Source organism: Urocitellus parryii, chromosome 10 (assembly GCF_045843805.1).
Source record: "Urocitellus parryii isolate mUroPar1 chromosome 10, mUroPar1.hap1, whole genome shotgun sequence".
In the NCBI taxonomy this organism is placed as follows: Eukaryota; Metazoa; Chordata; class Mammalia; order Rodentia; family Sciuridae; genus Urocitellus; species Urocitellus parryii.
The window spans coordinates 74,597,182-74,619,887 of record NC_135540.1 but is presented as its reverse complement, the minus strand read 5'-3'; the positions used below and the strand labels follow the sequence as shown (position 1 = coordinate 74,619,887).

Below are 22,706 nucleotides of genomic sequence, written 5' to 3'. Positions count from 1 at the left end.
TTTCCTTCAAGAACATATATAATTGTGTTTAGTACTTTAACAAGTAATCACTATTATCCTTGAAACATATATTGAAATTCTTGATCCATTTTTTAAAATGTAATTATATATTCTTCAAATATAATTATATTAAATTCTTAACCACTTGCCTTAAATATCACAGATGGTTCCCACTTTATGATGGTTCAATTTACTATTTACAGTGGTGCAAATGAGGTACATATTCAGTAGAGTCTGTACTTTGAATTTTTAATTTTAATCTTTTCTAAAGCCAGCTGTATGTGGTATGATACCTTCTCTGGATTCTGGGCAGCAGCAGGGACGCACAGCTCCCAGACAGCCACATGATCTTGAGGAGAAACACTGATAACTCTACAGTGTACCATGTTGCTGAGCTGTGATGTGTTGTAGGTTAGTATATTCTATGAGTTTCCCATTTATGAATTTTTTATTTATGAGTTTTTTAGGATATAACCTTATCATAAGTTGAGAAGCATCTATAATGAGATGTGATTGCTTCCTGAGGTCCTTTTTTTCCATTATGTTTAAATATGAAGTTCTTGTTTTCAGGGGAAATCTGGATTAAAATTAAATGAGAAGTTACTTTGTCTGAAGTCTGAGGGCATACTAAGTGTCTATACTTAATCTAGAAGTATATTAAATGATTGGAAAATTTTTTAATCAAAAGTGGAAGGCAAGTAAGAATGTTTCTTAAAAATCTGGGTAAATGCTAAGTTTCATTTTAGGAATAGGATATTTCTAAAAAATAGTTTAAATACCATATTTCAAGTAATCAAAGCTGGTGTTCCTCTCCATATTTTGAGTGACATTCAGTGTCTGTTCTATTGGGGAAAATAAATGTATACATAAACGAAACTCAAACTAAAGTGCTCGGAATAATGTAGTTTTGATCTAGTATGAATCTGTTTTGTGTAATTTTGAAAAGAAATTAAGCTAGCTAGCTAGTTGATTGATGTCTTTGTAAGCTTCTGTTTCCTACCTGGAAAATTTTGCTCAACCCAAATTGTAGTTTTTGTTGATCCCAAATTATAATTTTAAGATATAATTTTGAGATACCACAAACACACATGCATATTTTATTTTGATCATTAAGTAGGATGTTATATATGCTTTCTAGGAAACGTTAAATAGCATAATGAAACTTAATTTATATCCTTTATATGGACAAATTTATTTCTGTGTAAGCCATTGGATTCAAAAGCCTGGACATTTGATATATAATTGATAGATGATGTATTTGATTTTAACTTTTAAATGCTAAACCTGCTAACAGGTATTTAATTTGGTTTCTCTTGTATAGCCTTTGCCCTTTGCCCCAGCTGTAATGGAACTGTTAGGTGGAAAGTGTGAAAGGGCATAGCAGCGTGAGAATAACAGAGGAATGTTTGACCTCCAATTCTGAAATAAAAGACAGTTATTCGTTTCTACAAATAATGACAGACTTATTATGGAATGCTTAAAGAGTAAATAAACCCTGGAAGTAGTTAAGTGACAACCATTAGGGGGTCTTTGCTTTATTTACTCAAGATAGTATTTATTACATGGCATTCCTTCTAAGAAGAGGATGAGATGTCTATGGGGAAAATATGGTAAACTGATTTGCACTTTGCAATTTACTTACTTTAGTATCTTATTTTCCCAGAAGTTAGAGAAGCAATATATTTTAAATATTGCAGTATTTCAGATGGATTTATAAAACACTAAATAGCTAAATGATAAGAATAGCATTTCTCCTCTCTGTCTACCCCAAAGGCATTTTTAAAAATAGCCTACATGTGATCAACAGTGAAATGATGTAATTAGGACATGGCTATTTGTGGTAATCATTCTTGTGTTTTGGTGTGGTGGAAGGGTAGATATATGTAGTTTTCTATTATTTTCTCCTCTCCATCTACCCTTCTGCTCTCCAGATCTTTTCCCTCAACTCCCTTAGTGATAGAGTGTCCTCTCAAACCACGAGAACATATATACATTTGTCTAATACCAAATGCAAAAATTCTGAGGGAAACAATAATTCTCTGATTAGTAAAGGGCATAAATTTAGCAACAAGTAATTTTCGCATCTTTGATATTCATATTTGTATCACCATTTTTGTTTTAAATAGCTTGAGAATTTTATGTTTCTTGATCTTTCTTGTTCATATACCCAATTAAGTAAATGAATGGTAGATTACATATATATATATATATATTCTACACACACACACACACACACACACACAAAGTAACTGGGGTAGAGGATTTGCAGATAAGAAGTTTGTTGTCAGCAGGAAGATTCCCTGCCTCACTCTTTCCATCCAGCTATAGATTAGACACTATGTATCTTCAGTGTATTGGGTGCAATGACAGACACTAAAAAAGTTGAGTCTAATAAAACACAGGTCACTAACCTGACAGTAAATTTATCTTCAAAGAAAAGTGGTAGAGTTCCTTGTTCACTGGAGGTAACTTCCATAAATTCCAAAATGCTTTTGCTATACCTGTGGTGGGTTGAGAAATAGCCTCAAATGGGATCATCTATATATTGGCTATTGATTGTTAGCTTAACCCTGGTGGAAAGGCTTGAGGTGGCCACTAAGTGTGTGCTGAGAGGGAGTATATGTGAATCTAGGATGTGTGGATGTGAGGTGATGGAACAGACATGCACACAGGGTATGTGCACAGAGCTGTTAGAAAGAATGAATTCAAATCCCATTTTTTCTACTTATTAACAATTAGGGTAGTCACCTCTCATTTCAGAACCATCTTTCCTGGGGAAATGTTGCTAAGGTTGTATGAGATGTGTTTTTTTCATGTGCTTCACAGTTACAGACCTACTGTATAAATGCATATACATTAAAACAGAAACAAATAAACTGGTCCTAATCATCATTTTTACTTGATGACCTTGGAGACCATATTTTAGTTAGAGGCCAATTAGATTTTCATGGGGAAAAAAATGACACTTGGATTCAGTCCTCAAAATAAAAGGGATATATTATTTGACAGGTTGAGAAAGAAACTTGGTGAATTGAAGAGTATTTGCCTCAGGTAAAGCTCTCCCCCTTGCAAAGGGTTTTCAGAAATAACTGTCCTTTCTTATTTATTTATCTTTATGTTTTAGATGAAGCAAGGAATGTACTTTTTTCTTATTTTTTAAAATTTAAAAAAAAAAAAACAGTTCACAGGAGGTAATTTGCTACCAAAAAAAATACAAATGATTTCCATGATCCCATGCAGTCTATGAGTGAAGAGAATATTACACAGACTGAAATAGAAAGATGGATTAAAATAAAATGTAAATGTAATATTTAGCAATTGATATATGTGTGTGGTAAAAATTTGCTTAGGTTTGCAAATAGTAAAATTTGATTTATTTTATGAAAACATGGACTTTGACAAGGCAATTGAAAAAAATCAATTGTGTGTATATGTAACAATTTATGAAATATAGAATGACCTGTTATGAAACTTTAAGAAGTAGAATATTATCAATACCATAAAACTTCCTTGTATATTTCCTCTCCATCTTGTTCCCTGCTTCCTTCTGGAAGTGACCTAGAATTTTCTGTTCAGTGGTATGTATATATGCAAAATGAAAAAGATAGTTTATAGATACACATAATATATAGATACACACAAGCAAAACAATGTGTATAGGAATATTACAGTTTTACTTGTTTGGAAGCTTTATTTTAAAAATGTTATCATAGATTATGTTATCTTTAACAGCTTGATGTTTTTATTCAACATTTACAAGATTTACCCAGACTGCTTTGTGTAGTTTGTTATTATTCTGTGTAACATTTAATTATGTGAATATGTCAAAAAATTATGCACCCCCTAATGATGGACACTTACTATTTTCAAATTCCATGATGAAAATAATGCTTCTTATACACATTCTTGTATACATGTCTTTGTGCATATGAAATGAGTGGGCTAGTACCTAGGAGTGGAATTATTTGTTCATGTGGTTTGCTTATAAATGCCAGTCCATAAACACTATCCCCCCAAAAAAAATTACAACCTGTTTTCTTTATAATTTCACTAATTTGATGTCACATTAAATTTTCAATATAGAATTATTATTAGTATCCTATTGCTTCTGTAACAAATCACCACAATCTTAGTGACTTAAAGCAGCAGCTGCCAACTTATTATCTTATGGTTCTGGAAGTGAGAAATCTAAAACCGGTCTTACAAGGCCAAAGTCAAGGTGTCCATAGAGCTGTAGTCCTTTGGAAGATTTTAGGGCAGAATCTGTCCCTTGCCCTTTTCAGTTTCTGGTGGTCCACATTCCTGTTTTGTAGCCACATCACTTTGACCCTACTTCTATGGTCACATCTGGTCTCACTTTTCACTCTGCTTCTCCCACTTTGTGATTACTCTTGCTCAGATAGTACAGAATAATCTCCTCATTTCAAGATCCTTAATTTAATCACTTGTACAGATTCCTTTTTTGCCTTGTCAACCAACATACTTACAGATCCTAGGAATTAGGAAGTAGACATTTGGCAAGGAAGGAGGGTGCTTATTTTTGTATTAATTTGCATTCCCTTTACTACTAATCAGGTAACCAGGTTGTATAGCTTTTCATTTATGTGTGATTTCTTTTCTGTGAAATGTCTATTTTTGTTTTTTTTTAATGATCCTACTGCTTGGCACATGCTAGGCAAGTACTATACCTCTGAGCTACAATCCCAGCCCCTACTTTTCTTTTAAATCTTGAGAAAGGTTCTCACTGAGTTGCCCAAGCTGGACTAGAACTTGTGATTCTCCTTCCTTAACCTCCTGAGAGCTGGGATTATAGGCGAGTCCCACTGTGCCACACCATTTTAATTTTGATAAGGTTGATTTTGTGTATGTTTTTGTAGTTTTTGTGTTTTTTTAAACAAAATTCTCTACCCTGAGGTTGTGAAGTATTTTCCAACGTTTTTTTCTAAATATGTAAAAGGTTTTTATTTTCAAATTAATGTTTTTAATTGCTCTAATGGCAAAAGCATAGTAAATATAAGCTACCTGAAGTAGAGCTCGTTGTGGCAGGAACAGAATGAGATTCAGGGAAAGTTGGAGCAAGCATTGATAAATATGTCTCTTGAATTAATGATTAAATTACTAACTTGAAGATATATTCAAATTGCTTTAGGATTAAGGAGGGTCAGATACTATCAAAGATAGGTTGCCAGACAATAAAATGAAAAAAGAAAGCAATTACCTCTAGCATTTCAGGTAAAGGAAAGACCAACTGGGGAAAGCATCCAGGGTGTGAAATTGCATGGCATGTTGAGAGAGCAGCAGTGATGTGGTGTGAACATGGGATTGATGAGGGATGTGGATGAAGATGTAGTTTCAAGATGAGGTGCACATCAGATTTTGAGCAATCTTTTTCTGCCTTGTAAAGATTTGACTTTATCCCATTATAGACTCATAGGTCTCTTTTAGAGGAAGTCACATGCTTGTCTTTTTGGAAGTTTAGAAAAAATGAATATAGACCCTCCATTATTTGGGGTAAAAACTAGAGTTGGTATTCCTATGGTGCCTTATATGTAGTAGATGCTTAAGGGATTAAATGTCAATTAATTGTGAGTTGGGATTCAGCCACAGGGTCTGCAATGCATTCTTTTGATTATTAGGAGTGAAGATTCTATCTCTTGAATGGATTTCACACTTAGCAGTCATAGGGTTTTGAGGAAGTTTAGGAAATAAAGCAAATGAGTAAGGGTAATTCTGCTTTAGGTAAAACATAGTACGTGTTGACACTGAGTTTTAAGTGCAGTTTATATAATGCTCCCAACATCTTTTAACAAAAATTGTCTTATTTCCTTTTCAAGTAATAAAATGGTGATAAATTAAAAAATATTTTGAGCCAAAGCATCATTGTGTATACGACTAATCAAAAGGGCAAATTTTATCTATATGGATAAATTTTGAGAATAAAATTATAAGAACTCATAAAAAACGGTATGGGGTTGTAGCTCAGTGGCAGAGCGCTTGCCTCACACATGTGAGGCACTGGGTTCCATCCTCAGCACCACATAAAAATGAATAAACAAAGATATTTTTTAAAAAGAACTCAGTATGTAGATCATAGCCAACTTTTTCTTCTATCAGATGCCGTGTCTCTGATTTAATATCAAGCTCCTTGATCCATTTTGAGTTAACTTTTGTGGATGGCGAGAGATAGGGATTCAGATTCATTTTGATGCAAATGGATTTCCAGTTTTCCCAGCACCATTTGTTGAAGATGCTATCCTTCCTCCATTGCATGCTTTTAGCCCCTTTATCAAATATAAGATAGTTGTAGTTTTGTGGATTGGTTACTGTATCCTCTATTCTGTACCATTGGTCCACCCACCTGTTTTGGTACCAGTACCATGCTGTTTTTGTTACTATTGCTCTGTAGTATAGTTTGAAGTCTGGTATCGCTATACCGCCTGATTCACACTTCCTGCTTAGCATTGTTTTTGCTATTCTGGGTCTTTTATTATTCCATATGAATTTCATGATTCTCTTTTCTATTTCTGCAAGAAATGCTGTTGGGATTTTGATTGGCATTGCATTGAACTTATAGAGAACTTTTGGTAATATTGCCATTTTGATGATTTTAGTTCTGCCTATCCATGAGCAGGGTATATTTTTCCATCTTCTAAGGTCTTCTTCTATATCTTTCTTTAGGGTTCTGTAATTTTCATTGTATAAATCTTTCACCTCTTTTGTTAGGTTGATTCCCAAGTATTTTATTTTTTGGGGGGATGTTGTGAATGGAGTAGTTGTCCTCATTTCCCTTTCAGAGGATTTGTCGCTGATATACAGGAATGCCTTTGATTTATGCGTGTTGATCTTATATCCTGCCACTTTGCTGAATTCATTTATTAGCTCTAATAGCTTCTTTGTAGACCCTTTTGGGTCTGCTAGGTATAGAATCATATCATCTGCAAACAGTGATAATTTAAGTTCTTCTTTTCCTATTTTTATGCCTTTAATTTCTTTCGTCTAATTGCTCTGGCCAGTGTTTCGAGGACTATGTTGAACAGAAGTGGTGAGAGAGGGCATCCCTGTCTTGTACCCGATCTTAGTGGGAATGCCTTCAATTTTTCTCCATTCAGAGTGATGCTGGCCTGTGTTTTTCTCAGCAAAAGAAACAATAAGAGAGATAAACAGGGAGCCTACATCCTGGGAACAAATCTTTACTCCACACACTTCAGATAGAGCCCTAATAACCAGAATATACAAAGAACTCAAAAAATTAGACAATAAGATAACAAATAACCCAATCAATAAATGGGCCAAGGACCTGAACAGACACTTCTCAGAGGAGGACATACAATCAATCAATAAGTACATGAAAAAATGCTCACCATCACTAGCAGTCAGAGAAATGCAAATCAAAACTACCCTAAGATACCATCTCACTCCAGTAAGATTGGCAGCCATTAGGAAGTCAGACAACAATAAGTGCTGGAGAGGATGCGGGGAAAAGGGCACTCTTGTTCATTGCTGGTGGGACTGCAAATTTGTGCAGCCAATTTGGAAAGCAGTATGGAGATTTCTTGGAAAGCTGGGAATGGAACCACCATTTGACCCAGCTATTCCCCTTCTCGGTCTATTCCCAAAAGACCTAAAAAGAGCATGCTACAGGGACACTGCTACATCGATATTCATAGCAGCACAATTCACCATAGCAAGATTGTGGAATCAGCCTAGATGCCCTTCAATAGATGAGTGGATAAAAAAAATGTGGCATTTATACACAATGGAGTATTATTCTGCAGTAAAAAATGACAAAATCATAGAATTTGGAGGGAAATGGATGGCATTAGAGCAGATTATGCTAAGTGAAGCCAGTCAATATTTAAAAAACAAATACCAAATGACTCCTTTGATATAAGGGGAGTAAACAAGGACAGGGTAGGGACAAAGAGCTTGAGAAGAAGATGTACATTAAACAGTGATGAGAGGTGGGTGGGAAAGGGAGTGAGAAGGGAAATCGCATGGAAATAGAAGGCGATCCTCAGGGTTATACAAAATGACATATAAGAGGAAAGGAGGGGTAAGACAAGATAATACAAAGGGAAGAAATGATTTACAGTAGAAGGGGTAGAGAGAGAAAAGGGGAGGGGAGGGGAGGGGAGGGGGGATAGTAGAGAATAGGACAGACAGCAGAATACATCAGACACGAGAGAGGCAATATGTCAATCAATGGAAGGGTAACTGATGTGATACAGTAATCTGTATAAGGGGTAAAATTGGGAGTTCATAACCCACCTGAATCAAACTGTGAAATATGATGTATTAAGAACTATGTAATGTTTTGAACGACCAACAATAAATTAAAAAAAAAAAGAAATAAAACAAAACAAAAAAAAAAACTCAGAATAAAAACCCTCATCATTATGTAGCAGTCTGTGAAGAAGCCAGCATTTATTTTGCTATCATTATTTTTATTAATGTCATCATTACTTTTTGAATATTTTGTCTGTGAGGTTTCATTGATATGATTCTGTATAGTCTTTTGAATTTCTCACTCTCAAGCCACAGTGATATATATTTCAGCCTCATTCAGTCATGACTTGTTCTGTACTGGCGAGCTGCTTCCTCTTTAGGATGCTTTTGATACTCTGCCTGTTGTTGATGCCTCAATTCCCTCTGGGAGTTCTAGCTTATTGCCTTTTGTTTTGTCATTGTCTGCTTAACAACCATACTTATCACTATTGTTATTTGTTTCCCTTTCTGCTCCTGCTTTCACATGAGTAGTTCTTAATTTCTGAATTTATAAGAGTATTCCCTGAAAAAGTGTCCTAAATTATACTTTGGGGTACCAAACACCTTTTAACAAAAATTGTCTTATTTCCTTTTCAGGTAATAAAATGGAACTTAAACAAATCATAAGGTGTTGAATTGGACAGTATCTTTGCTTTCCATAATCTCATATTATTTCTTCAATGTTGAAAAAAAGACAATCAAAATAACAGTTTACACATAGTGTGATAAATTCTATGATAAAGATAGACACAGTCCTATGGGAACAAAGGGAAGTGGGGAAAGATTACAACTGAAACTGGGTTAGGGAATGCTTTTTAGAAGAAAGACCTTTGAACTGAGATTAGCATGCTTAGTAAATACTCAGATGCTGAGGGGCTAGAGGGGAACCCTGCCCCAGCCTCCTGAGAGGTAGTTTGGCCTGAGTGAGAAGGCAGAGCAGAGAGACTGCACTGAACTGGTCTCATGGAGTTAAAGTAGAATTATGGGGAATGAACAGTGTCGATCGTACATATAGTACGGTCAGATAGTGAGGAACCTTAAAATTTATACTTTTACTAAAGCTATGGAAATCAGTTAGTCATTCCTTCATTCTTACTATGTACTGATCCTTAGTGAGGTGTTACGGATTTGAAGAACACAGTTGGATGTTCAGGAATTCATAGTTTACTATGAGAGAGATTCATAATTAAATAGCAAGAAATAATTTAAGAAACTTTTCAATTTAGAGTAAAAGGTTCATGTAGTCTTATTCTGAAGATGTTTAAGAAGTTCTCTAAAGGCTTTCTATAGGTAGAACTAAGATACATAAATTATAAAGTTTTAATTTTTTTGTGTTTTGATGATGTAATTTTCACAAATTACAGTAAACCTATCACACCCAGAAATCAGGTTTCTGATCAGGTACACACTAAGTAAGTATTGCAACTAGGAATTGAACCCAAGATTTGAATTGCAGAGCCTGAGTAACTATTACTGTCTCTCTTAATGGTGCATATCCTATAACCATATCCTATAACCAACTCTAAAGTACCCTGGTGGGATCAAAGGTAAACCAGAAACAGCCTAGAGATTTGGGAAACTCTTCTCTGATAAGGTAACCTCAGAGCTGGAGGGTGGGGAGATTGGGAAATGCTAGCAAAAGCAGAGGAGGAGGGTCATGCTTAGCAGAGAAGACAGTGTATCTAAACATACAGAGATTTGAAAGAACCCGTCAAGGTAGGGCATGCCTTCATGGTGGCATAATTTTGAGTAGAAGAGGTGGCTTAGTGAGAGATGAACCTGGGTAAATATATGAAAACAGAGTTTATAAAAACTTAAAGATATTAGATTGAGGTGTTTCAATTTATTCTTAGGCAATAGAGAATAAACAGAGGTTTTAAATCAGAAAAAATGGGACTATGTATCTTGTAAGATAACTTAGGAGCTATAGGAGAGATGAATCAAGGCAGAATACCAGTCATGCGGTAGTGGTATTTAGATTAATTTTATTGATAATGTCAAAGAGGAACCTTTGGTTCTGTTGATTTTTCCCTGTAGTCTTCCTGTTTATGTTTTTATTTTATTTAATCATTTGGAGAGTGTATTCATTGGCTGGGCATGCTTTGATCCTCAGTACCTCATGCATGCTAAGGAAGTGCTCTACTACTGAACTATACCTGTAGCCCTTCCTGCATCTCCCCCCTTTTTCTTTAATATTTTTTAGTTGTTGATGGGCCTTTATTTTATTTACTTAGTTGTATGTGGTTCTAGGACTCAAACCCAGTGCCTCATGCGAATGAGTCTAGAGCTCTACCGCTGAGCTACAACTCTAGCCTCCCTTCCTGTTTTTAATCTCATTGATTTCTGGCCTAATTTTTATTATTTTATTTTCATTTATTTGGGTTTATTTAAACTTACACAGCTCCTCTTCTTCTAATTTTCTATGACAGAATTGTAGATTTTCTTCTTTTGTGTTGTATGCATCTTATTGTTATAATTTTCCTCTAAGAACAACAGCTTTTGCTGCGTTTTTAAGATTTCAATAAGTTTTATTTTCATTTAGTTTATGTTTTTAAATTTCTTATGACAATTCCTTGACCTATGTGTTATTTGAAAATATGTTGTTTAATTTCCAAACATTGGGGCTTTTCCAGTTGTATTTCAATTATTGATTATTTAATTCCATTGTGTTCTGAGACTGGTCAGATGCTTTTTATGATTAAGTTTGTTAAGATACATTTATGGCCCAGGATGTTGTCTGTTTTGGTTAATGTTTCTTGTGAGCTTAAAAGAGGGTGTGTTCTGTTATTGTTGGACAGAATATTCTGAAGAAGTGGCCTATAGAATGAGATCAAATGCTGGCAAACCAATATCTGTTAAGGGGTTAAGATCTAAAATACATAAAGAACTCATATAAGTCAGAAGCAGAAACCCAAATAACCTGATTTAAAAATGGACCAAAAGACCTGAATTGACAATTCTCAAAAGAGACATACAAATAACCAACAGCTTTTGTGAAACATGTGCAACATCTTCTATCATCAGTGAAATTGCAAATCAAAACCACAGTGAAACATTACCTTAGGCCGGTTAGAATGGCTATTGTCCAAAAGACAAAGGATAACAGTTACTGGCCAGAATGTGGGAAAAAGAAACCCTTGAAGGCTACAGGAAATGTAAAGTGGTATAGCCATTATGGAAAACAGTACAGAGGTTCCTTAAAAACTTAAAAAATAGAAGTTCCTTATGATCTAGCAATCCTACTTCTAGGTATATATCCAAAGGAAATAAAATTAGTATCTTGGAAAAGCTATGTATTCTCCCATGCCTGTTGCAGGGTTATTCACAGTAACCAAGATACAGAAACCACCTAAATGTTTCTTTATAGATGAATAGATTTTTTTAAATAAATGAGGTGAGATTGTATACCTAGTGGAATAATATTCAAAAATTTAAAAAGGAGGAAATCCTTTCATTTGCAAAAACATGGGAGAACACACAGAGCCTTGAGAATTTATGTTTAGTGTGAAATAAGCCAGTTGCACAAATATAAATACTGTATGATCTTACTTACATAAGGAATCTAACATGGTCAAACTCCTAGAAGCAGAGAGTAGATTGGTGGTTGCCAGGGGCAGGAGTAAAGGGGGAGAAGCTAGCAGGTCAAGAGTACAAAGTAGTGTACAGCAGTAGTTACAGCACTACTGTTCTATTAAGTGTTCTATTGAAAAAATTTTATATAGGAACCTGTGAGATTATGAATGTTATGAACTTGACTGTGGTAATTATTTCACAGTATATATATATATATATATATATATATATATATATATATATAAAAATGTCAAGGAAGTTTGGATACCAGATACCGAAATATACAGTTACAGAGGAGGAATAAGTTCTCAAGTTCTGTAGCACAGTAGGGTGACTCTAGTTCACATTAATTTATTATATGTTTTATAAAGAACTAGAAGAGAGGAGTTTGAAGCTTCTCAACACAAAGAAATGATAGACGTTTCAGGAGGTGGAAATGCTGGTAACTCTGTTTGGCTTTTTACCTATTGCATATGCATAGCAAATTATTACACTGTGCCCCATAAATATGAAAAAATACATTTCTTTAATTTTTTTAAATTAAAATGTCAAGTTTTATACTTTAAGTATAAACACATTTTATTTTTGAATTATATTTGAATAAACATAGACCAAAAAGGCAGAGTTAGCCAGTTGTGGTGGCACACCTGTAATGCCAGTGATTCAGGAGGCTGAGGCAGAAGGATCGAGAATTCAAAGCCAACCTCAGCAACTTGGCGAGGCACTTAGCGACTCAAGGAGACCCTATCTCTAAATAAAATACATAAAAGAGCTGGGGATTTGGCTCAGTGGTTAAGTGCTCCTCGGTTCAATCTCCAATACCAAAAAAAACCCCAAAAGGGCAGAGTTAATCCTCTCTTTGGTTCACTTGCTTAACTTGGAATGAGGAGCAGATGAGATGGTCCGAGTTTGATTCCTGACTTTTTTTTTTTAGTTGACATAGACACATAGACTCCTTCGGAAAGCTTGGGATCTCTTAGAAAAAAGATTTCTAAGTATTAGAGAATCATGAATCCCTTAAGTCCCATTCACAGTCTCTAGTTAGGAACACTGGCTATAGGCTGAGAATACAGCTGTGAATAATCTGAAATGTTAACTAATTTACAAAAACTTCATAGTCCACTTCCAATTTTATTTTTGTTCTGGGAATTTTCAGAACTAGATGAGTATATGATAGATTGATATTTTGTTAATGTTTGGAAGACTTAAATATTTTCCAAGAATGAATATGTTAGATAGCTTTGAACTGGACTGATTTCTATTATTTTGTAGTTAAATGTACTCAGCTCTTAGCCTGTGTGCCCAAGCACTCTGTCCTGCATCTGGGCACTTGAGAATGTACTGAGTTCTCTTTGTGCAGTACTCATTCAGTACAAATTAGTCAATGACAGAGCTCTAACCAGAGCATATCTTTCTGTCATCTATGATTTACATCCTGCTCTTCTCTTGCAAGGGAGCTAGAGTACAGAAGCATATTCCTGTAGCCAGATAGGGAGTTCACTAAAAATTCTCAAGTGCAAGTGTGTTTCGTTGCTTATTCTTATCTTTTAAAAAATCAATAAGCAGGTGTTTAGTAAATAAAACTGTATTCTGAAGTACTTTTTCATTTCTTAAGAAATGGCATCTCGTTTGTATAGTTATGCAGCAAAATTAAAAATGAATCTCAAGTTATGACTGCTTCCCTACAGATTATAAAAGCAAATTGCTTTTTATCCAAATTTTGCATATCCATAATGTTCTCCCAGTCTTCCTGGTTCCTTTTGTAACATATCCTGTTTTTGTGTCTGAAATTAGCTAATTGTTGGCACAGTTAGTAGTGGTTGGAAACATCTAAGGATGCTTTCTAAAAGTTCAGTGTTATTGATTCTGTGTATCCTTTAACTCAGTGGTTAGTTTATTTTTTAAATCCAACTCCAGCAAAGGGTAGATTTTACATTATGATTCAATATATGCTCGTTCACTCTTACCTGAAATATACTTCATGAAACCATAGTTATCCTTGCCATATGTGGTTCAATATCTTCTATGCTGTTATTACTTTAAAGAAAAAAAAATATTCATCACTACTCACAAAAGGAATCAATATAACTTACTTAAGGGTTTTTTGTTTGTTTTGTTTTGAGAAAGTGTTCTTTATTTATGTGATAATTTTCACTGTTTCTTTATGGATTCATAAGATACATTGTGATATTCTTTCACTTAATTTGCACATTTTTAAACTGTAACAAACTGTTCATCAGGCACATGGAATTTACTTATCGAGAAAACTGATATAACAATATAGAAGACTTTGGTAGTTTTGAGTTTGGGGATTCTTTGAGGTTAGGGAGAACTTTCTATTTGTTTCATTCTTTTTTACATATACTTAAAAATAAAGTAATATTAACAGCAACATTTGTGATCACTTTGTTGAATTTGATATAGTTAACTTTATTAGAAATATTTTTATTTGTCTAGTTAATGTTTTATATTTTATATAAAATGTAGTAAAGCCAGAAGGAACTTTTGAGTTCCCATAATTCATAATTTGTCATTCAGGGAGATTTATCAAAATTAACTTTGCTTATACTAGAGAGAATTTTCTATTTTTAGGACTTTTTATAGGCTCTTAAATGCATGCTCAACCTGGTCAAGGTGGTGACATTTTGACTGTTATGCATTGACATCTTTCTACAGAATTAGAAGTATTTATCACCAACTAGCCAAGATGAACGTGGTGAAGAGGATCATGGGGAGGCCGAGGCAGGAGGAGTGCAGCCCGCAGGACAATGCCTTGGGACTGATGCACCTCCGCCGTCTCTTCACTGAGCTGTGTCATCCTCCCTGGCACATGACTCAGAAGGAACAAGAAGAGAAATTATACATGATGCTGCCAGTGTTTAACAGGGTAAGACCAGGTTCCAAATGTAACTTGCAGGACCGGATGTCCTTACAGGAGTCTTAAGGTAAATGGTAAGTCATAGGTAGAAAAAAAAACTATAGGATGACCTCTTGATATTTTCATTCATTTAGAAATTTGCTGTAAATCAGTATGACTTCATGTGAAACCTGGTCAGAATGAACTATACTTGGTGAAACCTAACAGATAAAAGAAAAGCTTTGAGGTTTGTGAAATGTTCCTATAATGGCTGAGCTTTGGAAGAATGAAGATTGTAAATTAACATTTGTGTTATTTCTATTGTTTTGAAGGTGGCGAGCTTGCACCAAATGGTACACTTGACCATGTTCTTTGTACAATTTTAAATATTATATGGTTTGCTTTTTTGTTTTTTGCTGTTTTCTATGAGATTCAGCAAAGAAATAGTTATAGGCTATAGACAAAATCTAAATAGAGTTAATGTCTTAATGTATTTTGGTGATTATATGTAACAGTCTTATTGGAGCTTTTTAAAATCACTTTTTTATATTAATCAAAGATTTATAAGTACATAGTTTTTAAAGGTTCCACAGCTTTATAGTTTCCTACTGCTTTCTATAGCTAGTTGCTGCTACCACTAAAGCTTTTAAATAGCATGCTTTAACTGCCATTTCTTGATTATTCAGTTTTAACTGACCTCCTACTAAGGAATATGAGAATCTGCCTTTTTAACTTCCTGACCCACTAAGCCATAACATACATATTCACACTGTCTAATGCATGCTATGCTCCTATCCTTTTCACATGGTTGTGCCATTTGTATAAACAATATTCAGTGTTTACTCTCCACTGACTGTGGTGTAAATATTGCTCAAAAATGAATCAGTGGTAGAGCATGCCTAATATGTATCAGGCACTGAGTTTGACCCTTAGCACAACATAAAAAGTAAATAAGTAAAATAAAGTTATTGTGTCCATCCACAACTAAAAATATGTTTTAAACAATGAACTTGTAATATGTCACCTTTTTATTTCCAGTATTATGAAACTCAGTTTCCCCTAGACCTCTTTTACAGTTTCTATCTTTCTCCTCATGTATCTCTTTCTCTGTTTGTCCTTTCTTTCTCCTTTCTTTGTCTCCCTCACTCTTTTCTTTTTTCTATTTCTAGTTCTTGCCCTTGTCCTGCCCCTTTTCCTCCCCTACCTTTCCTTCTCTCCCTCCCATCCTATTTCTCTTTCTTCCTGTCTCTTCTCCTCCCCTCCCCTCCCCTCTTCTCTCCTCTCTCTCTCTTTCTCTCTCTGATTTCATCTCCCTCTGTCTTCCCTTTCTCTGTTATTCTTTCCCCCACCTCTACCCTTTCTTGTTTTTTTGTTTTGTTTTGTTTTGTTTTGTTTTACTCCTGTTTCTCCCCGGCTCTATTTCTTCCTTCTCCACTCTTGTCTCTTTATCTCTTTCCTGACTTTGTCTTACATCTCTGGCTCAATAGTCTTACTTGGTCTTTATATTGTTCCTTCTGTTAGTCTTTGTTTCTGAAAATTTCTAGGCACTTTATTTCTCCTCAGTGTTAGTGTTATTGAGGAATGAAATATTGAAACATTGGAAATTATGTGCAAAGGTGAACATTTTAAGTAGAAAGATGATCTTACCACTTATTTAGATACCCCTCACCCGCCACATGTACTTTTTTTTTTTTTTTTTTTTGGTACCAGGGATTGAACCCAGAGATACTTTAGCACAGAGCCACATCCCCAACCCTTCTCATTTTTAATTTTGAGACAGAGGTTCTCGTTAAGTTACTGAGGCTGGCTTTGAACTTGTGATCCTCTTGCCTCACCTCTCAAGACACTGAGCTTACAGGTGTGCAGCACCACACCCAATGTGACTCTTCAGTCTTAATATTATCCATAAATCGTTTCTTTTGGGTATATTGATATCCCAGGAAGGGGATTTGTCCAATCTGCCTAGAGTGTATTAGCCTAACTGGTAGTGTTTTCGTATAGCCAAATTGAAGAACTAGGTTGGTACTTCATGTTCAGAAAGTTGACATTCACTTGATCTTTAGTTTTCACCGATCAATGTCTTGTCTTCAATTTGCACATATCCCTGTTCTTCCTCTCTAGGAATAGCAGTGGGGATTAGCAATCACCTTAATTTTCCTGGCTGTAAAATAAGAATATCTACCTTATGAGGTAGATATAATCCTTATAAGGATTAAATAAGATAATATACATAAGACAATTAATAAATATTTTTCCTTAGGAACTTTTATATATTATTATTTTTGTTACTGAATTAAAAATAAAAGCTCTAGAAGACAAAAGCAAAGATTATAAACTATTTATGCTAAAGTAATTGTTCATGTTATGTATTACACAGACCAATCTATCAGCTAATGTTGATAGCAGAAGGGGGGAGATTGACCTTGTGTATTCTGTTTGCTTGTTTTGTCCCTTCATTTATTCTGTTTTGTGTGTTTACAAAGTCATTCAGTGAACTTCTGTCAAATAAGTGTACATTATATTATACTGCACTATGCATTGGCATTTCTGAGATGAAATGTAGTTTCTAATCTTGTAAGGCTGTCAGTATAATATTGAAGATAAACATGTAAATCTGCACATAAGAATATATAAGCACAAAAACAGATAAAACAATAAGAATGAGTATAACTATAAATGTAGGTACCGTAGTTACTGAAGAGTCTGTAGGGACCAGAGAAGGAAAGTCTTTCTTAAGAATGTGATGGATTCTTGAGTTCTTAAAAGATAACCATTAGCCAGAATAGAGATAAACAGGGCTAAATTAACTAAGAAGGTAATAGAAGTTAAATGATTAATTAAGACAAAAGGCAAGAAGCATGTTTATAATTGCCAGCATCCATCAGCCATCTAAAAACCTGATTTTACATCAAGGAAGGCAAAACATAAAAGACTGTTGAGATGGATAGGAAGCAGATCACGATAGCTTTATAAGTAATGTTCACAGTTAATACTTTTTCCTGGAGGCATACAGTGCCAAGGAAGTAGTTTAAACAATAGAATAAGAGTAGAAGGAGCCAAGGCAAGGTTGTCTCCTACACTTCCAGTTTGGGAAAGTTGGTGATTGTTTTCACCAGTTGCTGAGAAAGACAGGTTTTAGAGGGCAGATCAGTGTGGGACACTGGGTCAAAATTATTTGTGAGCTTCCATGGTGGAGGTTTTTAACAATCGTTTGGAACCTCCTGTGAGGAGACTTGGCTCAATACATGCTTTGGGGACCCATTAACAAAATGTTGCAGTTGAATGCTGGCAAGGGCCGCCTAGCTGTGTTACCACATGGTAGAAAAGCAGAATGGGAGCAAGCTGTATACAGAAGGGGCCAAGCACATGAGGCAGCCTCACTTTATAAAAACCCATTCTCCTAAAAACTAATCTAGTTACATGGGACTTGATCCTCTCCTGTGATACAGCATTAATCCAGTTGTGAGGGTGGACCTTCCACTAGACCCCATCTCTTAGTGGTTCTAACATCTTAGTTCCAGCACATGAACCTTTAAGGTACAAAGCATAGCCAAGCCACAGCAGTGGTGAAGTTGGCAATAATGGGGGTTTTGTTTACATGTTTATAATGTTTTGCTTTGTTTTGAAAGATGGGAGAGATGCAGGCATACTCATAAAGAAAAGAGAAGAAACCAGCAGAGCAAGAAATTTGGAAAACTTCAGGAGAAAGTGAAAATAAATTGAGGAAAGGGGGAGCGTGAAGTCAAATTATAGGTGGATGAATGAGCCTTGAATAGGAGAAAGACAGTTTATCCTGTGGGAAAACAGATTTTGCTAGAAGTGAATATAAATTTATATGTTAGGAAGTAAGTAAGATCTTGCTTGATGACTTTTAAGATTCCTGTTGTCATCTGTAGAAGATATGGCCTATTGATAGTCTGGAGTAAACAGATTGAGTAGGAGACTTATGGAAATTTGTGATGGTTTAGAATATCAATATAAGAGAATGCAAGAGACACCCAGAAATAAGAGATAGTTGAACAAGAGCAACAAAAGAATCCATTAGTTTTGAGGGTCTAGTGAACATTAAAGATAATAAATTTATGCTGGATTTTATCATACAAATCTCTTGTAGAACAAGAGAAGGGAAATGCCTGATTTATTGGGACTGAGATTTTGCTGGGCTGGTGAATCAGATAGGCAGAACTGAAAGGAAGGAACAAAGAGATTAGTTTACATATCATCAATGGGCATGTGTTTGATAATGGAAAGAAGATGGAAACATTAATCCATTTAAAGAACACACATTTTCTAATTTATGAATTTAGAGTCCTAACTATCTGCTGAGAATGATGAAGGGAGGAGGTGGTAGAGAGGAACTTGAGGAGAGGTGTGGGAGCTATTTTTAAAATGGGAGAGGAAACTAACTGTGGACAAGCCTTTATTTCAAGCTCTGTTCTAATAAGTCTTTAATTTATATTGGAATCAGTTCTGTGATTTTAAAATTTTGTTTAATTTTTAATCTTTTTTTATTAATGTCATGATATGCTATTGGCTACTGTGGCAATAAAAGTAGTTTTGTTTTTTCAGACTTATGAACATTTACAAGACAATAATACATTTAGAGCAATTATGGGAATAATCGTTTGTAGCCCCTCCCCTTTATACTGGAGTCAGAACCCAGGGCCTTGCATGCTATGCAATTGCTCTCTGTCACTGAGCTATACCTGTAGCCCTGTTCTTAGCTCTTAACATGAATTATTAAGTAATATCCCACATAATATGTCTCCCATGTATTGCATCAGTTAGGTTTTCACAATTAAAGTGAGTCTTGATTTGTGCTTAATGGTGAATAAGCCATAATACTGCTATACCTGGGCATCTATAGGATAGTTTTTAAAGAATGATTAATCATTATTTCAGTGTATGATGTTTGCTTTTTACATGAGTTGGGAAATGACATGTGTTGACTATTTTCTTTGGGTCAGGTTTCATGCTGGGTTCTTGAAATGCCTCCTGTGGTCTTCATCACAGCCTTACCAAGAGGCTGCTGCTGTCTTCCCTCCCACTGATTCTCTCAAACTGAAAGATTATGGTGGTATATGAGAGTAAGCTGAATAATATTTATTCAGAATTCTAAAAAATAATAAGCTTTTAGTCCCAAGAACAAAAGCATATACAGAAAATACTTGGTTTAAACTTATTCAAAATGAGTAGCCCTTTTAGTTGTCTAAAAATCCATTTACTACCAATGTTAATTACCTTAGTATTTTTTATCATTATGTATTTTAGAAATAATCTAGATCTAGATATTTAAGAGAATCTCCTTGTTTTTTAACTTATTTCTGATTTGTATGTGAGAAACATCTAAATTGAGTACAGTGTTCTTTTTAAATTCCTTAGAAATAATCTTTACTTTTTAATTTGTTGGATTTGGAGGGAAGATACTGAAGTTTAGTATTAAACAAGGGAGCTCCAAAATCAGAGGAACTATTCTGTTATAGCTTTATTACTTATTATATAAGATCAATACAGTTGATAAGTTGAGTATGGCTTCAGTCTGTGTGACACTGCACTTGCTGGATTCACCCCTGAAATAAATGCTCAAGGATTCTTCCTGACTTGCTGGAAAAACTGGATGGAAAAGGCACCCAGTGCAAATGAGAATGCAGTTCTCACGGTGTGAGTTAGGCATTATTTCTTCTCTCTTCAGCTTGTGGTACTCAGAAGCAAACAAAAGGGGAAAAAAATGTAAGATGAGGGAAAGTCTTAACCGATTTACAGTATGAAATAATGTAATTAGATCTTATTATTAATTTTTTAGCATTGTTATTCATAGCAAATTATTTAAGGACTAATGATAATCAATACCCTATTACTGAATTTTAGAAATTATAAAAATTTAAGAAATAAACTTCTATTTTAGAAAAATTTGTTAATATTCCAGCCTGTCTTTTAAATTTTTGTTGACTACCATCATTCAATAACAAATATTTCTTGAACCTCTACTTGATGCACCATGAATTTGCTTTGAGAATGCCAAAAATAATTGAAGAGTTGCCAGGAAATTTTCTGAAATTTATTAGGGGAGTTTTAAAAGTGACCCTTTTGTGGGAGCTGAGAAGGTAGCTCAGTGGTAGAACACTTGCCTAGCATCTGGAAGTCCCTGGGTTAATCCCCTTCCTTCCAGAAACAAAACCAAAACAAACTATATAAAACAAAACAAACCATGTTTTGTCTGTAGGGGAACAGTATGTTACAGTGATAGGATTCATACAAAGTTTAATTGAGAAAATACAGTATTGACTGATTAAGAGCCCAGCTTAGAATCAGACAGACCTAGTTTTAAATTCTGTCTCTGCCACCTCCTGGCTTAAGTTAGCTTCCCTAACCTTTAATTTCTTTACCTGTAAAATGTGGATACTAATATCACCTATTATGTAGGATTTTATGAGATTTAAATGACATATCAAATGCTTGAATAGTACTATGCACATTGCAGGTGCTTATTATATGGTAATTATTTGCATTTTTATAGAATGTGCTAGAAGGTATTTTTGTTTCTTAGTACTGTGAGTTGTGAATGTCACAAATCATATTACGGAATCATCCCTTTTCAGTTGAATGTGTTGGTTGACTCCTCTTGCCCAGCTCTCTCCCCTGACAGATGAAGAAACAACCAAAAGGGAAGTTATTCCTAAAAATGAGAAGTAGAATTCAGCTATGCTCCATCCCCTGTAACAGACACTTATATACATGTTGGAGGCTTTTGTTTAGTTGGTGAAAACATACCTAGTGTTTTAAAATTTAATCGTTGAAGTCAATTACAAAAAGTACACTCTTTTTTTTTTTACTACATTATTATTACAGTCAGCATTATCTGATTTAGATTTTAGTTCCAGTATCTCTCCAGTCTTATTTTGTACCACTTCCCCTCTCATACAGAGTGTTCCAACCTGACCAGCCTCTTCTTAGTTCCCAACACTCCAGGCTTCTTCCCACATGGAGGTCTTACCCAGCTCTGGAAACCTCTTTCCTTGTGTCATCATTCATCATCGTCTGGCATCACTGTGGTTCACCCAAAGACCTCTTTGCACAACCTTTCTCCCACTTCAAGCATTCTGTTTTTAGTTACCCTGTTTTACTTCCTTTATTATACATCACTGTCTTAACAAAGTTTTAATTTCAGTAATTTTTTTTTTTTTTGTATCAGGGATCAAATCCAGAGCCTTACATATGCAAAACACATGCTCTATCACTGGATTTTACTCCCACCTAATTTTAATATCTAAACGAACTTGCTAAACATTTGTCTTCTGTACTAAAATGTAAACTTCATGAACAGTGGAATATTTGCTTTATTTACCTTTGTATTCACAACTCTTAGAAAATGTTTGGCACATAAATATTTGCAAATGCATAAGTGCACGAATCGGTGTCTGTTTACTACACTAATACTGTTATGTCAGAGAACAGCACTTGTTCATTTTTAGATTAGCAGATAGAATGTAGTTCTTTTAAAAATTTTTTTTACACAAAATAAGAGTAAATATCAGAGTTTGAGAGAAAATTTAGTTGCAGTTTCAACAATGTATTTGCTCAGCATAAAGACTGCTTGAATACCAATATTCTTGTAATGCACAAGAATTAACTATTTGTTTTATAAAGTGGTCTTAATTCTTACAAATAAAATACTTCTTAATTCTTGTTTTTTTAATTTTTTTTTAGATTTTGATGGGCCTTTATTTTATTCATTTTTTAAAAATTAATATGTGATGCTCAGAATTGAACCCAGTGCCTCACACATGCTAGGCAAGTGTTCTACCACTGAGCCTCAGCCCCAGCCCACTTCTTATTTCTTAAGAGCAAAATATGATACACATCAATAGAGTATGAATAATAGGAATATTTATAAACAACTCCATTAAAAAGACATTCATTTTTGCGTAGAGGTAGAACTCAAGCATGTGTCATCTTTAGGCTTTTCAGTTTTACCTACAGTTTGTTAAAGAATATGAGTCTTATTTAGTGG

At 34.6% G+C, this 22,706-nt stretch overlaps 1 protein-coding gene across 1 annotated transcript in view; it reads left to right on the top strand.

The window, feature by feature from the left end:
- LOC144257169 (uncharacterized) overlaps positions 1–22,706 on the top strand; it is a 116,519-nt gene that overhangs the window by 74,826 nt on the left and 18,987 nt on the right. Inside the window, exon 4 of the mRNA XM_077803129.1 lies at positions 14,515–14,725. Within this exon, the coding sequence (XP_077659255.1) occupies positions 14,515–14,725 (211 nt within the window). The remainder of the gene's footprint in view (positions 1–14,514; positions 14,726–22,706) is intronic.